General features: G+C 41.0%; 2 protein-coding genes across 7 annotated transcripts; both read right to left on the reverse strand.

The window, feature by feature from the left end:
• Positions 1–447: 447 nt before the first annotated feature.
• On the reverse strand, positions 448–6,934 carry LOC110988776 (NACHT, LRR and PYD domains-containing protein 3-like). The gene has a single exon (XM_022252595.2). The coding sequence runs from the start codon at positions 6,842–6,844 to the stop codon at positions 4,631–4,633; it is 2,214 nt and encodes a 737-aa protein (XP_022108287.2). The 5' UTR covers positions 6,845–6,934; the 3' UTR covers positions 448–4,630.
• LOC110988778 (uncharacterized) lies at positions 448–14,569 on the reverse strand. 6 transcript variants are annotated; one of them, XM_087146149.1, is made up of 8 exons: positions 14,431–14,569; positions 11,653–11,729; positions 10,868–11,389; positions 9,950–10,759; positions 9,722–9,847; positions 9,099–9,215; positions 6,943–7,173; positions 448–2,137 (listed from the first exon to the last, which is right to left on the reverse strand). In XM_087146149.1, exons 2-8 carry the CDS (start codon positions 11,726–11,728, stop codon positions 2,118–2,120), a joined length of 1,902 nt encoding a protein of 633 aa, XP_087002275.1. In that variant the 5' UTR covers position 11,729; positions 14,431–14,569; the 3' UTR covers positions 448–2,117. The 6 variants fall into 6 exon arrangements, with proteins under 6 accessions (XP_087002275.1, XP_087002274.1, XP_087002278.1 ...); XM_087146148.1 differs by having other exon boundaries at positions 9,950–10,273; positions 10,328–11,389; XM_087146152.1 differs by having other exon boundaries at positions 10,166–11,389.
• Between the last annotated feature and the right edge of the window lie 49 nt (positions 14,570–14,618).

Here is a 14,618-nt window from a genome sequence, read left to right on the forward strand (position 1 = left end):
AATATGTACGTGTTTATATTATATCTATTTTAAAGCTAAATAAGGAAAGAAAAGAAGTTAGGTAAAGGCATACATCTCTGATAGTTTTTAATTTAACTTGCGGGGGTGGAGGTGGTCATTACTTCCTTGTTTAATTAAGTGTGATCGGTTGATGTAATTGTAGTATGTTCTTTTGAGATTGGATTGCAATGGACATAGAAAGCAACGAGCGAACAACGAAATTCAGCAGATGATAGAAGTTCCTGATAACTTTACCATTGTTTATTGACAACTGCTTGGAACAACAGAGAAAAGATTTAAGCTTAATCAGCATCAACATTTGTATTACAAATAAGTTAAAAAGTAGACACACTGCAACAAGCAGGCAACTTATTTCTCTGAGATCATGCACAAAATGCAAATTTAAGGTGAAAGACATACCTGTTTGTGTGACAAAGTTAAACTGTGAAGGCTCAAGGAATTGTTTGCAAAAACCAGTTTGGAATTTCAAAAAGGAAATTAAGGTCTTTTGGGAACAAAGCCCTGAGCATGCTTGGTGTATATGGCTATGTTGATAGGACAAATTATCATACACGCATGCTGCCATTCCTGATTATCATCGGATGTGCACCAGTTTCGGTAAATGGATCGAGCTGGCTCATTACAGGTTGAATAACTTGAGAGAAACTTCATCTCAAATATAGCTAGACTTCTATAAAACACAACATAAAGCAATCTGTCTGGAGTGATCATAACTTGATGTTGTAAGGTGTGGCCACTAGCCTAGAGTCTCATGATATGGCAAGTTCTATCTTTTCAAACTGTACAGCCTGGGAAGTGAGACTTTCTCAGGTAACTAGCAACCACAAAATTAATGCCAGGAATCTGCAACCTTTCATTCCTTATGAAGCATGACATGATGTGATTATCAACTTCTTCAAAATCAGTCAACATGCTTAATATGCTATTGACATGTGGATTAATAGGTTATAAAAGTTTTCCACCAAAGAATGCATGTGTGTACGGTATGTAACAAGAAAATGATATGGAAGTTTAGAACTTCAGAATGCAGAACCGTTCTGACCATTCCAAGACACATAACTCATGCAAACTACTCAATATTTCATCTTCAGAATTACATGTACATGCACAGTGTATCATATTAGTACAGAAAGTCTAAATCAGAAATATTTCAGTGCTAGTGTCTCAAAATGACACAATATGTACAGAGTACAGATGAGTACCTTTTATTGATGTGAAATTCATTATGTCCTTTGCTAACAAAGAGAACTGTACTTCTTTCTTTTTTGTCAAATGCCATTTTGGAGCCTTTTATTTCAACATATACAAAAATGTACAACTGGTTTCAAAATAAAAAGCACAATAACGGTACATATTTGTATATACATATAATAAATAAGCTCATTATAACAACTAAACCATTAGAATTAAGCCCACTTCAGTATACATACAGTGTACATGTACGACAAAAGTGTATACCACAAGAGTACATTTGTAGTTTTATATTTAGTATGACGGCAAAACTCACACTTGTTTGATTAAAACTTGAAATGTAACATTCTCTTAACTTTTTCTGTGATTTAACAATGTGTCAGGATCACATTTCCTTAAAGATACCCCCCCCAGAGCAACGTAACATAGAAGACATTTGTTTTAATATCTACAATAAAAGACCTATAAAATGTGTCGGCATATTGATACTCCACAACTTGCTCAGTCAACACAAGTAATAATGGTCAGCCTCTTCCAATAACTTATATTCCTCCTTGAAAAATCCCACATTAATCAAACACTTCAGTGCATATTTTAACATCAATGAAATTTAAGCATATCCCATCCAACACATACAGGAAACTGGTTAAATTAAATTGATGAATCTAAGTACATGTACATCGTAGCAACCAACACAAAAAACAGAAAATGTTTGTGTTCCAAAACATCTGTTGCTAGTCCGCATTTCTCATCAAACAAACTGATTAAAATCATTACTTAGACCACATACAGCAACTTGAAGTTATTTTTCTCCTCTACAGTTTCAATGATATGCTTCCCAAATTCTTCATGTTTGCGTGTAGCTGTGTTGTCTTCACTGCTCACTGAGTGATGATTAAGGCTTGTTACATGTACATGCTGTGGTCTGTTGGAGAAGCAAATCATATTCTATTCTGCAGTTGCCAGCGTGGCAAATTGGAAAACCAAACCATTTGAGTTGCACAAATTTCAATGCTGACACGTATAAGGTAGAAAAATAAAGCTTGCTTTTCTTCTCCATAATTAATCATACAACTATTATTTACAATTATTACAAAAATAGAGAACTCTTTTGTCTATCTATGCTTGGGCAGTTTAGTATCCTTCCATCACTGTTGAGGAATATTCAAACTACATGTGATTTCAACAGTTATACTCAAGTTACTGGCATACACTGGCAGGATGTTTCATCATTCTCAGATTACAGGCCTAATTGCCAGAAGTAATGCATTCCCATCATCTCCCTCTATACTCCTTTGTAAGTGACTGGCCTTAGCCAATTAACTGTAAGATTTGAGGAAACTACAGCACTGCATACATGACACATTATGGCAGCAAACGATCTGCATAGAGCCTCCTTGATGAAAGCTGACAAGTGATTTAACAGTAATAATAATAAACAAGAACTTCCAATAGGACTGCCTCAAAGGGCCATTTTTACAAAGTCAAAGAAAACCATGCAATTCCATCTTGCAACAAGCATTTCTTCAAATTGAGGATCAAGTTCCATTTTTAATTGTGAGGGTTATACATGCATTTTAATGCTTTAATTTGATGAGGAGATACTTCCAGTCAATGGTTAAAGGTTGCAAACAATGACAAGTCTAGTTGGGTTGTCAAATGCACTTAGCCAATGGAATGGAAACGTGATGGCTCTTTAGGTGAGTGGATGTCACCGTCTGATTAAAGGGCTTTTTTCCAAGTCTTCAAACTTTACTAGTATTGCAAAATTCTTTTTCTTTGTTTTAAGAGATCCAGTTTAGATTGTATAAACTCCCTTCTTTGTATTAAGAGATCCAGTGGAGATCCTGACCAGAGTTTTTGATGGACTTAGTCTCACATACAGTGCCACTTAACTTCTGGTTAATCCTTTGTCATTACATTGAATAAGCTTTTAATCCAATGAGTGCTCAATGGGCAGCGGTGTTGAATTGATGGTTGGTATGCCAAGTCCATGGGTAAATACAGCATTGTGTAGATTTCTTAAAGAGTTCTCCACTAATAGGGCTGGGTATAAAAGATTGCTTAGGGTGTTGGCTCCTCACTTGGAGGCATGACTGCGGGGGACACTACGCCAAAGCATTTGGGGCCTGTTAGTTTTTAAAGACTGCTTAGGGCATTGGCTCCTCACTTGGAGGCAAGACTGTAGGGTGGACACTACGCCAGAGCATTTGGGGCCTGTTAATTTATAAAAGACTGCTTAGGGCATTGGCTCCTCACTTGGAGGCAAGACTGCAGGGTGGACACTACGCCAGGGCATTTGGGGCCTGCTAGTTTGTACCCATTTGTCAGGGAGTTGCAGGTTCTTGGAACCAAAATTTGCACAATTGTTGCATTTGTCACAATATCTTTGCCTCCACAAATGATTCCAACATGTTCTAGACCAGGTTATTCGCTGTAACCTGTAAATATCATTTTAATGAGATTTATTATGTGAAATTGTAATGGTATTTGTAACCGTGACATTCTGTGCAGTTTATGCTGCATTGCTGGTGGTGATTCAACATCTGATTTAAAACCAGGGTTTCCATGAGGGTTTGAAATTATGCGTGGCAGACGCTCCATACTACCGATAAGAGATGGCCTCATGAGGCTGAACCAGTGTCAACCAGAACAGCAGGATTATCAGCCAGCTCACCTATGAGAAATGAAGGTCAGAGATGCCAGACACTCCACTTTGCAGATCATGCACCGGTGCTTTAACATCTTAACCCAGGCAGCTCACTTCCCCAGCGGAGCCAATAAAGTGTTGGTTTGGGCCCGATTTCTTTGATGATTTGTAATGTATTCAGTTAATTAATTTTTGGATGTAATTTTGATTTGTTAATTGGTTTTGAATAAAAAGGTAAATTCAATGAAGTGTTGAGATTCACAGATTACTTGTCCGTCTTTCGTTTGTCTGCATGGAGCCTGATCAGAAATACATATTTCCAGGGTTTTCTCCTGGGACAGTGGGCTTGGCACTGCTGAATTGAAGTTTACAAGGATTAATGAATTGCTTAAAGCAGGTACAGGATTCTCAAATGTTTGGAGTATGGGTAGGTGAAAGTCAACTCAAAGATGTAGAAATTACATTGAGGCCTCTGAACGATCTGACAGCTAACAGGCTGAATGTGTCCAGTCAGAGAAAGGCACATGACTGGAACTCACTCCCCCAAGAGAAACAGAGAGCAGCGGAAAAACAAAGAGGCACGATTAAGGGACAACTCCTCTCACAGCTGATTGGCAGAATAAGTTTTCATTCAAAGGCTGGTGCATGACTTGAACTCACTCCTCAGAATATTAACAAACAAACAGAGATGATCAATGAAAGGTACTGTTGCTGATGAGTCACTTGGCTACTCCCGTCAATTACTCTACATGTACCATACCACCACTGCTACATGTGCAATTCACCTACATGTAGGTTACCCAGTGCAACATGGATGTATTTCTTATCTTCATCTGTCAGCCCACAGTCTCTGAGATCCAGGTACATGTACCTTAGGGACAATGCATGGGTTAGATGAATGCACCATAAAGCTGCGGTACCACCAAGGTTATTACCAGAAACATCCAATGAAACCAAGTTGGGTAGATCCTTGAGACCCTCAGCAACACGTACCATGTCCAGTCCATTTAATGAGCAGGCCTTCAAGCCTAGGCATTGTAGGGGCTTGAGCTCCTTCAGATGCATTCCCCATGATGCTACCGTACCACCCAGATTATTACCAGAGAGATTCAAGAAAACCAAGTTGGGTAGATCCCTCAGTGACTCTGCAACATGTACCACGCCCAGTCCGCTTAATGAGCAGTTATTCAGCGACAGATTTTTCAGGGGCTTGATGCGCTTCAGATGCATAGACCATGATTCAGCTGTACCACCCAGGTTATTACTCGAAAGATATAATGTAGCCAAGTTGGGTAGGTGTCCAAGTGACTCTGCCACATGCCCCATGTCTTGTCCAGTCAATGAGCAGTAACTTAGCAACAGATTCTGGAGGGGCTTGATGAACCTGAGATACATTGACCATGATTCAGCTGTGCCAGCCAGATTATTAAAAGTAATAGTTAGTTCAACCAAGTTGGGTAGATCCCCAAGTGACTTGGCAAGATGTACCATGTCCTGTCTATTCAAAAGGCAGCGACTAAAGGTCAGCTCTTGAAGGGGCTTCAGCGCCTTCAGATGCATCCCCCATGATGCTGCTGTACCACCCAGGTTATCAGAAAAAAATAGTTTCACCAAGCTGGGTAGATCACTGAGTGACTTAGTGACGTGTGCTATGGTCTCACAGTTCAAGCAAGTAGTGAATTCTGCCTCGCGTAGATTTGTCATTGCACTCAGAGCAATGCCCAAATGCCTGACACACCTTGTCAAATTACCAAGCAAAATCCTAAATTTTTTAACTTTTGCAAGGTGATGAGCATTGCCACTGTCCTGAGCAACACATTTCAGAAAGTATGTTACCGAGTTGAGACTGTCATTATCAAGACCTTGAAAGATGATGCTATCAGGTATGAGAGAGCGTATGAAATCCTCAGGAGGCAAAATCTTACATTGACCTTCAAAAAAACAGTGAAGAGCCAACTGACCGACCTGTAAATCAACGGACAAATCCTCCTCATTACACTCCTCTTGCAATACCTTTATTATCTCAAATGTGCATGCCTCATTTCTACCACAACAAAAGCGCAGAAGGTTCTCAAAATCCATTGGACCTTTTGACACAATCTTACTTAGAGTCTTCTGAAATTCTACTCTGTCTGCTTTAAACAAGTTTTGGTAGTATAATGCAGCACAAAATTCCTGAAACGTTTTATGAATGAACTGCACACTGCTGTGAGGTATTCGGCTCTTAAGGACTCTCTGTCTGGTCAAAATACCGGCTTTTACAGCAAGGCTAAGCACACCCGGCTCAAAGTCACTTTCTTTAAAGCACAGCACTTGATCTGGGGAAAGAAGACCTTGTAATCCAACCTTGCCAAGTTTAATCACCACCCTGTTCATTTCTTGTTCTGAAACATCTTTTCTTTTGCCAATTTCATTAACTGCGTTGTGGTAGAAGCGTGACATTGTTTCTGGAAGTTTGGAATCTTCACTCCACAGGGAACACATCATGAGAAGCAACATGGGACTCTCGGCTGAAACTGACAAAAGGTTTGAGGATCTAATCCTTGTCAGAAGTTCCTTTGCCTTAGTAGGTTCATCACAGTAAAACTTGTTCACATACTCAGTGATGTCTTCTTTACTGAACCCCATGACCCTGACATGTGTGAATGGTGGTTGAATCAGTTCCTTTGTTGTCAATCTGTCTAAGTGGGAGGGGCGGGTACTCACAAGTACGGTGCAACCTCTACACATCCTACGATTGAGGATTTTCAGAATGGAACCAAATGAGGATTTGTTGAGGGAAGTGGTCCTCAACTCATCAAAGCCATCCAAGAGAATGAGGACTTTGCCAGAATTCATCTTGATGTATGACCCCAGAGCATTCCTGTCTACACTTGTGTCTTCTGCTAAGAGTTGGTCAAAAACTGCATCAATAAGATCCGACTCCTGCTTCAGATCACACATTTTCAAAAGGAAGAGCAGTTTATACTTCTGTAAGACCATGCAAGAGCCAACTGCCCAATCATACGCAATCTTGTCAAAAAGAGTGGTCTTTCCTCTACCAGCCAGCCCACTTAATACAGCTATAGGGATCAATTTACCTTCTTTTGTTTTCAGCAGGAACATATCCTTGTAGGATACAAAGGTGCATTCTGTTTTTCCCTCACCAGTGATCAGCTGTAACTTGGTGTACATGTCCGCAATGGGTTTTTTGAGATCATCACACCATGGGTTCATCTGTACAAAGCTACCTGTCTCATCATAGAGTGACTTCAGTTCATCTTCACAGGTATTGGCAGCATTCAGGGACTGGACATCAGATGCACTGTATTCTAAGAGTGAATAGCCACAAATAGAGACATGTAACACGTTATTAACTCTCCTATGGTTTAACAGCACAAGGATGCATGAGTGGCCTCAGTCACTCTTGTGCATGGGTGTTTTTTATTTGGAATACAAATATGCACAACTTCAGTGTGTACACAGTTAGTTGCCATCACAAAATGACCCAGGCTCTTTTGTGCAGTCCTCTTCACTGCAGTTGGTTTACTGCACAATGATGCACATGAAACAGTGAAGCACAGTTCTTGGGCAGCACAAAAGTGCAATCTGATATTCCTGTGAGGGACAGTTGGTGCAGTGCACAACATGACACAGCTGTGCATCTTTGAGCGACTTACCAACTGAACCAAAGAGTGACTTCTGTTAAAGATGGTTTAATACTTCCCAGGGTTCTTTAACCACTTGCTGCCGAGGTTAATTTGAAGTTGGATGACGAATACCCGGGGGATTTTCAAGATTTTCCGTTTTCAAAATTCTTCAAAAATCATAACTTCATTTACTGGACGTTTACATTTACGTTTGCTGTGACGCCATCCAGGGAAGACATAGTTCAGTGCGTAGGTTTTACTCACTGAAAGCATTTCCGAGAAAAGGATTCATTCTTGCTTATTCCTATAGTGTAATTCGACAACCAGAATTATAAGCCATTACTGCAGTGGTGCAACGCTCTTGGACAGGTGGTACGCATGCGTTACATGCCTCTTCGACAAATATGGTGTCGTGGTTTGCAAAATGCATGCACACGTCAAGCTGAAGAATGTTCATGTGAGTGTGGTGCCACCGCAGTTATGGCATTTAATCAAATTAGTCTTTACACATAAAAAGAAATGAATTGGTAAAGAGGAGAAAATTCAATCCAGGAAAATGCAGGACTTTTTGTCACATGAAATATTGGGGCTTTCTTCCTGGGATAACATCACAGTTTTTCTCATACACATGGAAACACTCATTAGCATAAAAATTAAAATGAGGTTAATTGACACACAAAGACGCAATTTGAAATTTAAAAATTTTGGTCAAAACTATCACTTTTAAAGTAAAAAATGCAATATTTAAAAACAGCTTCAAGGCATCTCAGGACAATCTGTTTGTAAGATGAGATACTTCGATTTTGCAAAATAAATATCTTGCACAGGTAACCACAGAAACAGACCTGGCATTGTAGGGGCTTGAGGTCAGGCATTACCACACAATAGATTAAAATGTATTTAAATGAGCCTTCAGTTCACTTAAATTTTTAATCTATTGTGTGGTAATGCCTGACCTCAGGAAGGAGTGCGGCATGTTGGCAGGTCTGCAGAGATCACGTAACATGGTTGCAAAATGTTGAAGAGCTGACGAACAGTGTTTGAGAAGAAAGCATCATATTTTGCTACACTGAAGTTTCCTCTTGGATTGCTCTCCTATTTATTATATAATGGAACACAAGATGCATTAGAAGGGAATCCCAAGTGGCACAAATAGACGGTGAACAGCAGAATGCACTTAATTATGAGTTTCACCCTTGCAAAACTCAACATTTTGCTCTTTTGTGCTCAGTGTCATCTAGGAACTTGCAAAACCGTTAATTAAAAATTATTATTTCCATGATGCCCAATACATGTACATCTTTGGTAACATGGAAGGCTTTTAATATTTCAGTGAGAATGTCTTCAGCGCATCTTCCAAACATTGCTCATTAGCTTAATGCACAGAACACCACATAAGCATTCCTAACAAATTGTGGATTTGGCCATAATTCCAAAGACATTGTGCTCAAGTCAGTGAGAGGCCTTCACATTCACATTTCTTGCACAGTCATATACAGATACTCTATTCTATATTGGGACTATTATGTGGAGTTTAACCCTAACAGTCCTCAGTCCTCCAACAGGGGAAGGATTGAGGAGTGTTAGGGTTAAATATTGATTGTTACCTGATGTCTGTGTGTGTGAGACAGCACTCTGTAGGGTTGGATGCTGTGATGTGATTGCTTGATCCTCTGGCATGTCGACTGATGGTTGACCAGACTGATGTGATGAACAAGCACCATCTACAATCAAGCAACCCATCATGAAGCCCATCAACTTGGAAAAAAAGGATCAAGAGTTGAAAAGCAAAATGCTTACAACTGCAACTTGGACTCAGTTGATCAATAATGCTTCTCATAACAGCCATACAGTCTTGGTCTAATATTCAGTGGGCACAGCTTAAACCAAATAAAAAACACACAAGAAAGTACATGTGGGTGCTATCTTCTGATTTGTTATGGGTAATGAAAAAAAAATGGACAGAAAAAAGTTTACTGTTTGCTGTTAAACATTCTCTTTTCATACATCTTGCCGGCACAGTAACTGTATTTGTTAAAGTTTGTCCACTTATTATATTCTGATATATTGGGATATATTAACAGGTTCCGGGCCAAGTCATTTGCGATCAATGGCAGATGGAACATGTGACAATTGGCACAAGTTGCAAAACCACCCTGGAGTCTGTCAATATCCAGTCACAAGTGATGAACAGTTAAATGGAAGAGATGAATTGGTTGCTTGCTATTACCTTTAGATTGATAGATGTGAATGGTGCAATCTGTTGGGTTGTTGATGGGAATGTTTCCAGAGCCTGACACCTGTTGTAATAAAGCTGTTTGCAGTATTTCTTTGACGACTGCAACTGGTACCATGTCTGAAAATGTTGGGGAAAAAGACGAAAAAAAATTAATTTCTACCATTTCCTCAAGATTTTGTTGTGACTTTCTAACTGGAAATAATGTTATGTTTGTTTTACCTGTTGTCTGGTCCTGGTTGTCTGGTCTCCTTCCAACCAGCATTTGTTCCCCATCTGTTGTCTGGTCCTGGTTGTCAGGTCTCCTCACAGCCAGTGTTTGTTCCCCACCTGTTGTCTGGTCCTGGTTGTCTGGTCTCCTCACAGCCAGCGTTTGTTCCCCACCTGTTGTCTGGTCCTGGTTGTCTGGTCTCCTCACGGCCAGTGTTTGTTCCCCACCTGTTGTCTGGTCCTGGTTGTCTGGTCTCCTCACAGCCAGTGTTTGTTCCCCACCTGTTGTCTGGTCCTGGTTGTCTGGTCTCCTCACAGCCAGTGTTTGTTCCCCACCTGTTGTCTGGTCCTGGTTGTCTGGTCTCCTCACGGCCAGCATTTGTTCCCCACCTGTTGTCAGGTCCTGGTTGTCTGGTCTCCTCACAGCCAGTGTTTGTTCCCCACCTGTTGTCTGGTCCTGGTTGTCTGGTCTCCTCACAGCCAGTGTTTGTTCCCCACCTGTTGTCAGGTCCTGGTTGTCTGGTCTCCTCACAGCCAGTGTTTGTTCCCCACCTGTTGTCTGGTCCTGGTTGTCTGGTCTCCTCACAGCCAGTGTTTGTTCCCCACCTGTTGTCTGGTCCTGGTTGTCTGGTCTCCTCACAGCCAGCATTTGTTCCCCACCTGTTGTCAGGTCCTGGTTGTCTGGTCTCCTCACAGCCAGTGTTTGTTCCCCACCTGTTGTCTGGTCCTGGTTGTCTGGTCTCCTCACAGCCAATGTTTGTTCCTCACCTGTTGTCTGGTCCTGGTTGTCTGGTCTCCTCACAGCCAGTGTTTGTTCCCCACCTGTTGTCTGGTCCTGGTTGTCTGGTCCCCTCACAGCCATTGTTTGTTCCCCACCTATTGTCTGGTCCTGGTTGTCTGGTCTCCTCACAGCCAGCGTTTGTTCCACACCTGTTGTCTGGTCCTGGTTGTCTGGTCTCCTCACGGCCAGTGTTTGTTCCCCACCTGTTGTCAGGTCCTGGTTGTCAGGTCTCCTCACGGCCAGTGTTTGTTCCCCATCTGTTGTCTGGTCCTGGTTGTCAGGTCTCCTCACGGCCAGTGTTTGTTCCCCATCTGTTGTCTGGTCCTGGTTGTCTGGTCTCCTCACAGCCAGTGTTTGTTCCCCACCTGTTGTCTGGTCCTGGTTGTCTGGTCTCCTCACGGCCAGTGTTTGTTCCCCACCTGTTGTCAGGTCCTGGTTGTCAGGTCTCCTCACGGCCAGTATTTGTTCCCCATCTGTTGTCTGGTCCTGGTTGTCTGGTCTCCTCACAGCCAGTGTTTGTTCCCCTTCTGTTGTCTGGTTCTGGGTACATGGTCTGCATAGAGCCAGTGTTTGGTGTCTACATGGTGTCAGTGAGTTTGAGATAGCACCCTGTGTGGTTGGTTGATTCTCTGATGGTTGACCAGACTGGAATGATGTGTATGCACCGCATTCTACAATCAAATCAAGCAGATTAGCATTCAGTTGCTAAGAAGTGACTCATCCGCATGTATGACTTAAATATATACATAAAATGCAATGTATCAGTTAACTTTTTTTATTCATATTAATATTAACTTGGACAGAGCTTTAGAACTCTTATCTGCGCTGCGTAATCCTTCATTATAGAAGATGAACCTGTAATACAATTTTTCTTGAGATATGAAGCCAATCACCATCATGGTCCAACAGGAAACTCTATATACATGTACATTACCTGCTGCTTCAGGTTGATTTTGTAATTTTCTTCTCTTCCATTCTCTGCTACCTTCTCCCTCATCCCCGTCAGCCATTCTAAGGGGAAGCGATCAAAGGATTGTATCTTGAGCAGTACACTGTATATAACAGTACACAGAGTGAGCTATGTGTTTGAGTACATTTATGATTGACAACACATGTCCGTGTAGCAAACTGTTGTAGAAAGTCTGTGCCAAGGTAGTGGTGTTCACTTCTTAAGGTGAACACACTCCAGTAAATTGCAGCTACCCCCTGTTCATTATACAAATAACGACCATGAGTGCAATGGAATGTTCCATTCTACAAGGTGAAGCCTTGTGGAATGGGACGCTCAATCTGTCACCGAATGAAATCAATTTTTCCATTGCACAAATGGGAATTGTTTGTCATTTGTTTTATACAATGTGTGGAGGGCTCTTTGTAACATCTACAAGTCAGCCTTTATTCAATTTCAAAGTCTGGCATAAAAGCGTAACCCAAACTATTCACACCCTGAGCCATGACTGAAGTTTTGTCTGTGATTTGTCTTGTGTCACTGATCTCCATCTATACAGATACACATTGATAGACATCAACTACGCAAAACAGCAGTGAATGTATGCCCAATTAGCATGGTTCTTTCATGTAGCTTGCATGTGAAGAGCCACAATATTTCCTGCCATGCAAGAGCGTAACTCAGTGCTACATTTAACAGGGTGTGAAGTCACGCCACATAACATGCATGTACATGTACCCAGTAAGTCAATGACACATTATTGACACCTTCCAATCATATCACGGGTCACAATTGTTGAGTTTATGTCGTTGTACATGCCACAACATTTGAGTTTTAAATGACATCATTATTGAATTTTTTCCTGCTATGATTTATATTCAGGCAACAAAAAGGGATTACATATGTACAGTAGGCCTACGTTGGAAAAGTTAGCAGGGGAAAGAGTTCCATCATACAGACAGTAATTATTCCCTATAGTGACCTATAAGCCGTCAGAAAGCAAAAACTTATAAATCCAGAAAAGTTCAATTTAGGAAGGAAGAAAAACCAAGTCATTTTAATACTTAGAAAACACTTCAAAATTTCCTGACCAGTCTCACAGTGTTTGTGCACAGGGTGTCAAGCAGCGTCCACAGAACTTTTTCCTCAGTACAGCAGGGTAAATACTGACAAACACTCAGGCCTAGCCTACCATGCTGTAACAAAATTTGAGCTTAATTTTTTTACGGCAAGCAGTTGCTCCTGTAATCCTAACCGCCAAGCAAATTATTTGGCTTACACTACACAGTACTACAAAATACTAGGTAATAGTCTTAGCCTGAAGGACCTAGCGCTACAAATTACTACTTCTGGCTAGGTTACTTCCATTGTTACTTGTACAGAGAACAATATTCATAGTGCCACAGCACTGTATGGTACATTGTCTTATCTATTGTATTGTATGGCTTCAGAGAACAATAAAGTCATCTTCTGTTACAAGTGACAGCGCTCAGTACTACATTTTACTACAAGTAGTAATTTGTAGTATTATGGAGGGTTAGGGTTAATGTAGGCTACACTATGGCACTGTAGGCTCCTATTGTTCATTTACCTTTTGTTCTCTATTTCACTGTGGAGCCCTGGCCCGGCTCTGTGTGTTCAGAAATTCTAGTTTGGGCTGTTCACTGCAGGAATTCTGGTCCTTTCATATGAGCAGTTGTGCTACATTCTTTTTGGATGACTTTTACTGCAGGCTTATAAAAGCTGCCTGCAGCATAGTCAGGGTGTGGATTTGCGGCCAGGGTGTGGTAGTGGAAGGTGGTGTGTAATTTCGTCTCACATTTTCAGCACAGTGGTGCCTACTTATGTATCTATGCATCTTTAGTCATTTGAAATGACTGAATTTATGCTGCTTTACACCACCACTACCATTTATTCATTTGTTTGGAAGGGGTTCAGTGCATGGTCTGCGTAATCTTTCTGTATGTTCCAATTTCTTTTCATTTAGTTTTGCCTTGTTCTCACCCTTGCTACGCCCAGACTACGGTGCCTTCATAATATGTGCTCTGCCAGTCACTGCGTGTATGTTCTTTTTATTTTTTTTATATACAATGTGTAATTTCCTCCAATTTATAAGCCAACCAGCCTTCCCCTGTGGTCTTTTAATCATACTGTCTGCAGGTGAAGAAGCATCTATTAAATTAGTAATTTCAGTTGTTAAACAGTACATGGACTTCTTGTGTTTTCATTGTTTGGTTTTCCACGAAGTATCAAACTTAATGTAAAATAGCTAGTCCCCCCCCCCCCGGTTGGCCCCTTGTGGGTTGCCACAAAATTCAAAGAAAACACTTTACAATTTAGTGCTGGACATTTGATCTAGGCCTAACAGTACAGCTTAGTCCATTTAGAACATTTGCCTAACCATGTCCAAATGTATAAAAAAAGGCAATTTGTAGGGTCCAAGTTACTCAGACTAGTATCACAGCTCAGCTCTCGCAATTTAAAAAGTTTCGATATTTTGCTGGAATAATGTTACAGGTTGTAGGCCTGTGTACAGTACGGATAAAAACTCGGTCTTGCCTACTTAAATGCTTGTATTCAGGTAGGAGGCTAGGACATTCTTTGTATCACATGGCTAGGCTCTTTAAAATTCTAAGGGGTAATCATGGTTAGCCCACTAGTGTGACACGGACTCGACTCCATGCCACACTAGTGGGGCTAAATCATGGTGTGTCCTTCCTCTATGGGTTAATGAACGAAGTTGTAACAACACAATTAACAAACCTTAAAGGCCTAGGCCTACATGTACATGTACTTCTGATGAACGGCCTGACGATCTTTCGTTTCTGTATACATTTCGAGACCCGAAGTCAAACTTTAACTTTCCGGTGTTTTCCAGTGCAGAAATTATTTCCAGTTTTTCCTGTTAGGCTCTTAGTCCTACTAGTTCAAGTAGTCACCATGTCAATCAC

Source organism: Acanthaster planci, linkage group LG14 (genome assembly GCF_054643075.1).
Source record: "Acanthaster planci isolate LZ-2023a linkage group LG14, COTS_SCS, whole genome shotgun sequence".
Classification (NCBI taxonomy): domain Eukaryota; kingdom Metazoa; phylum Echinodermata; class Asteroidea; order Valvatida; family Acanthasteridae; genus Acanthaster; species Acanthaster planci.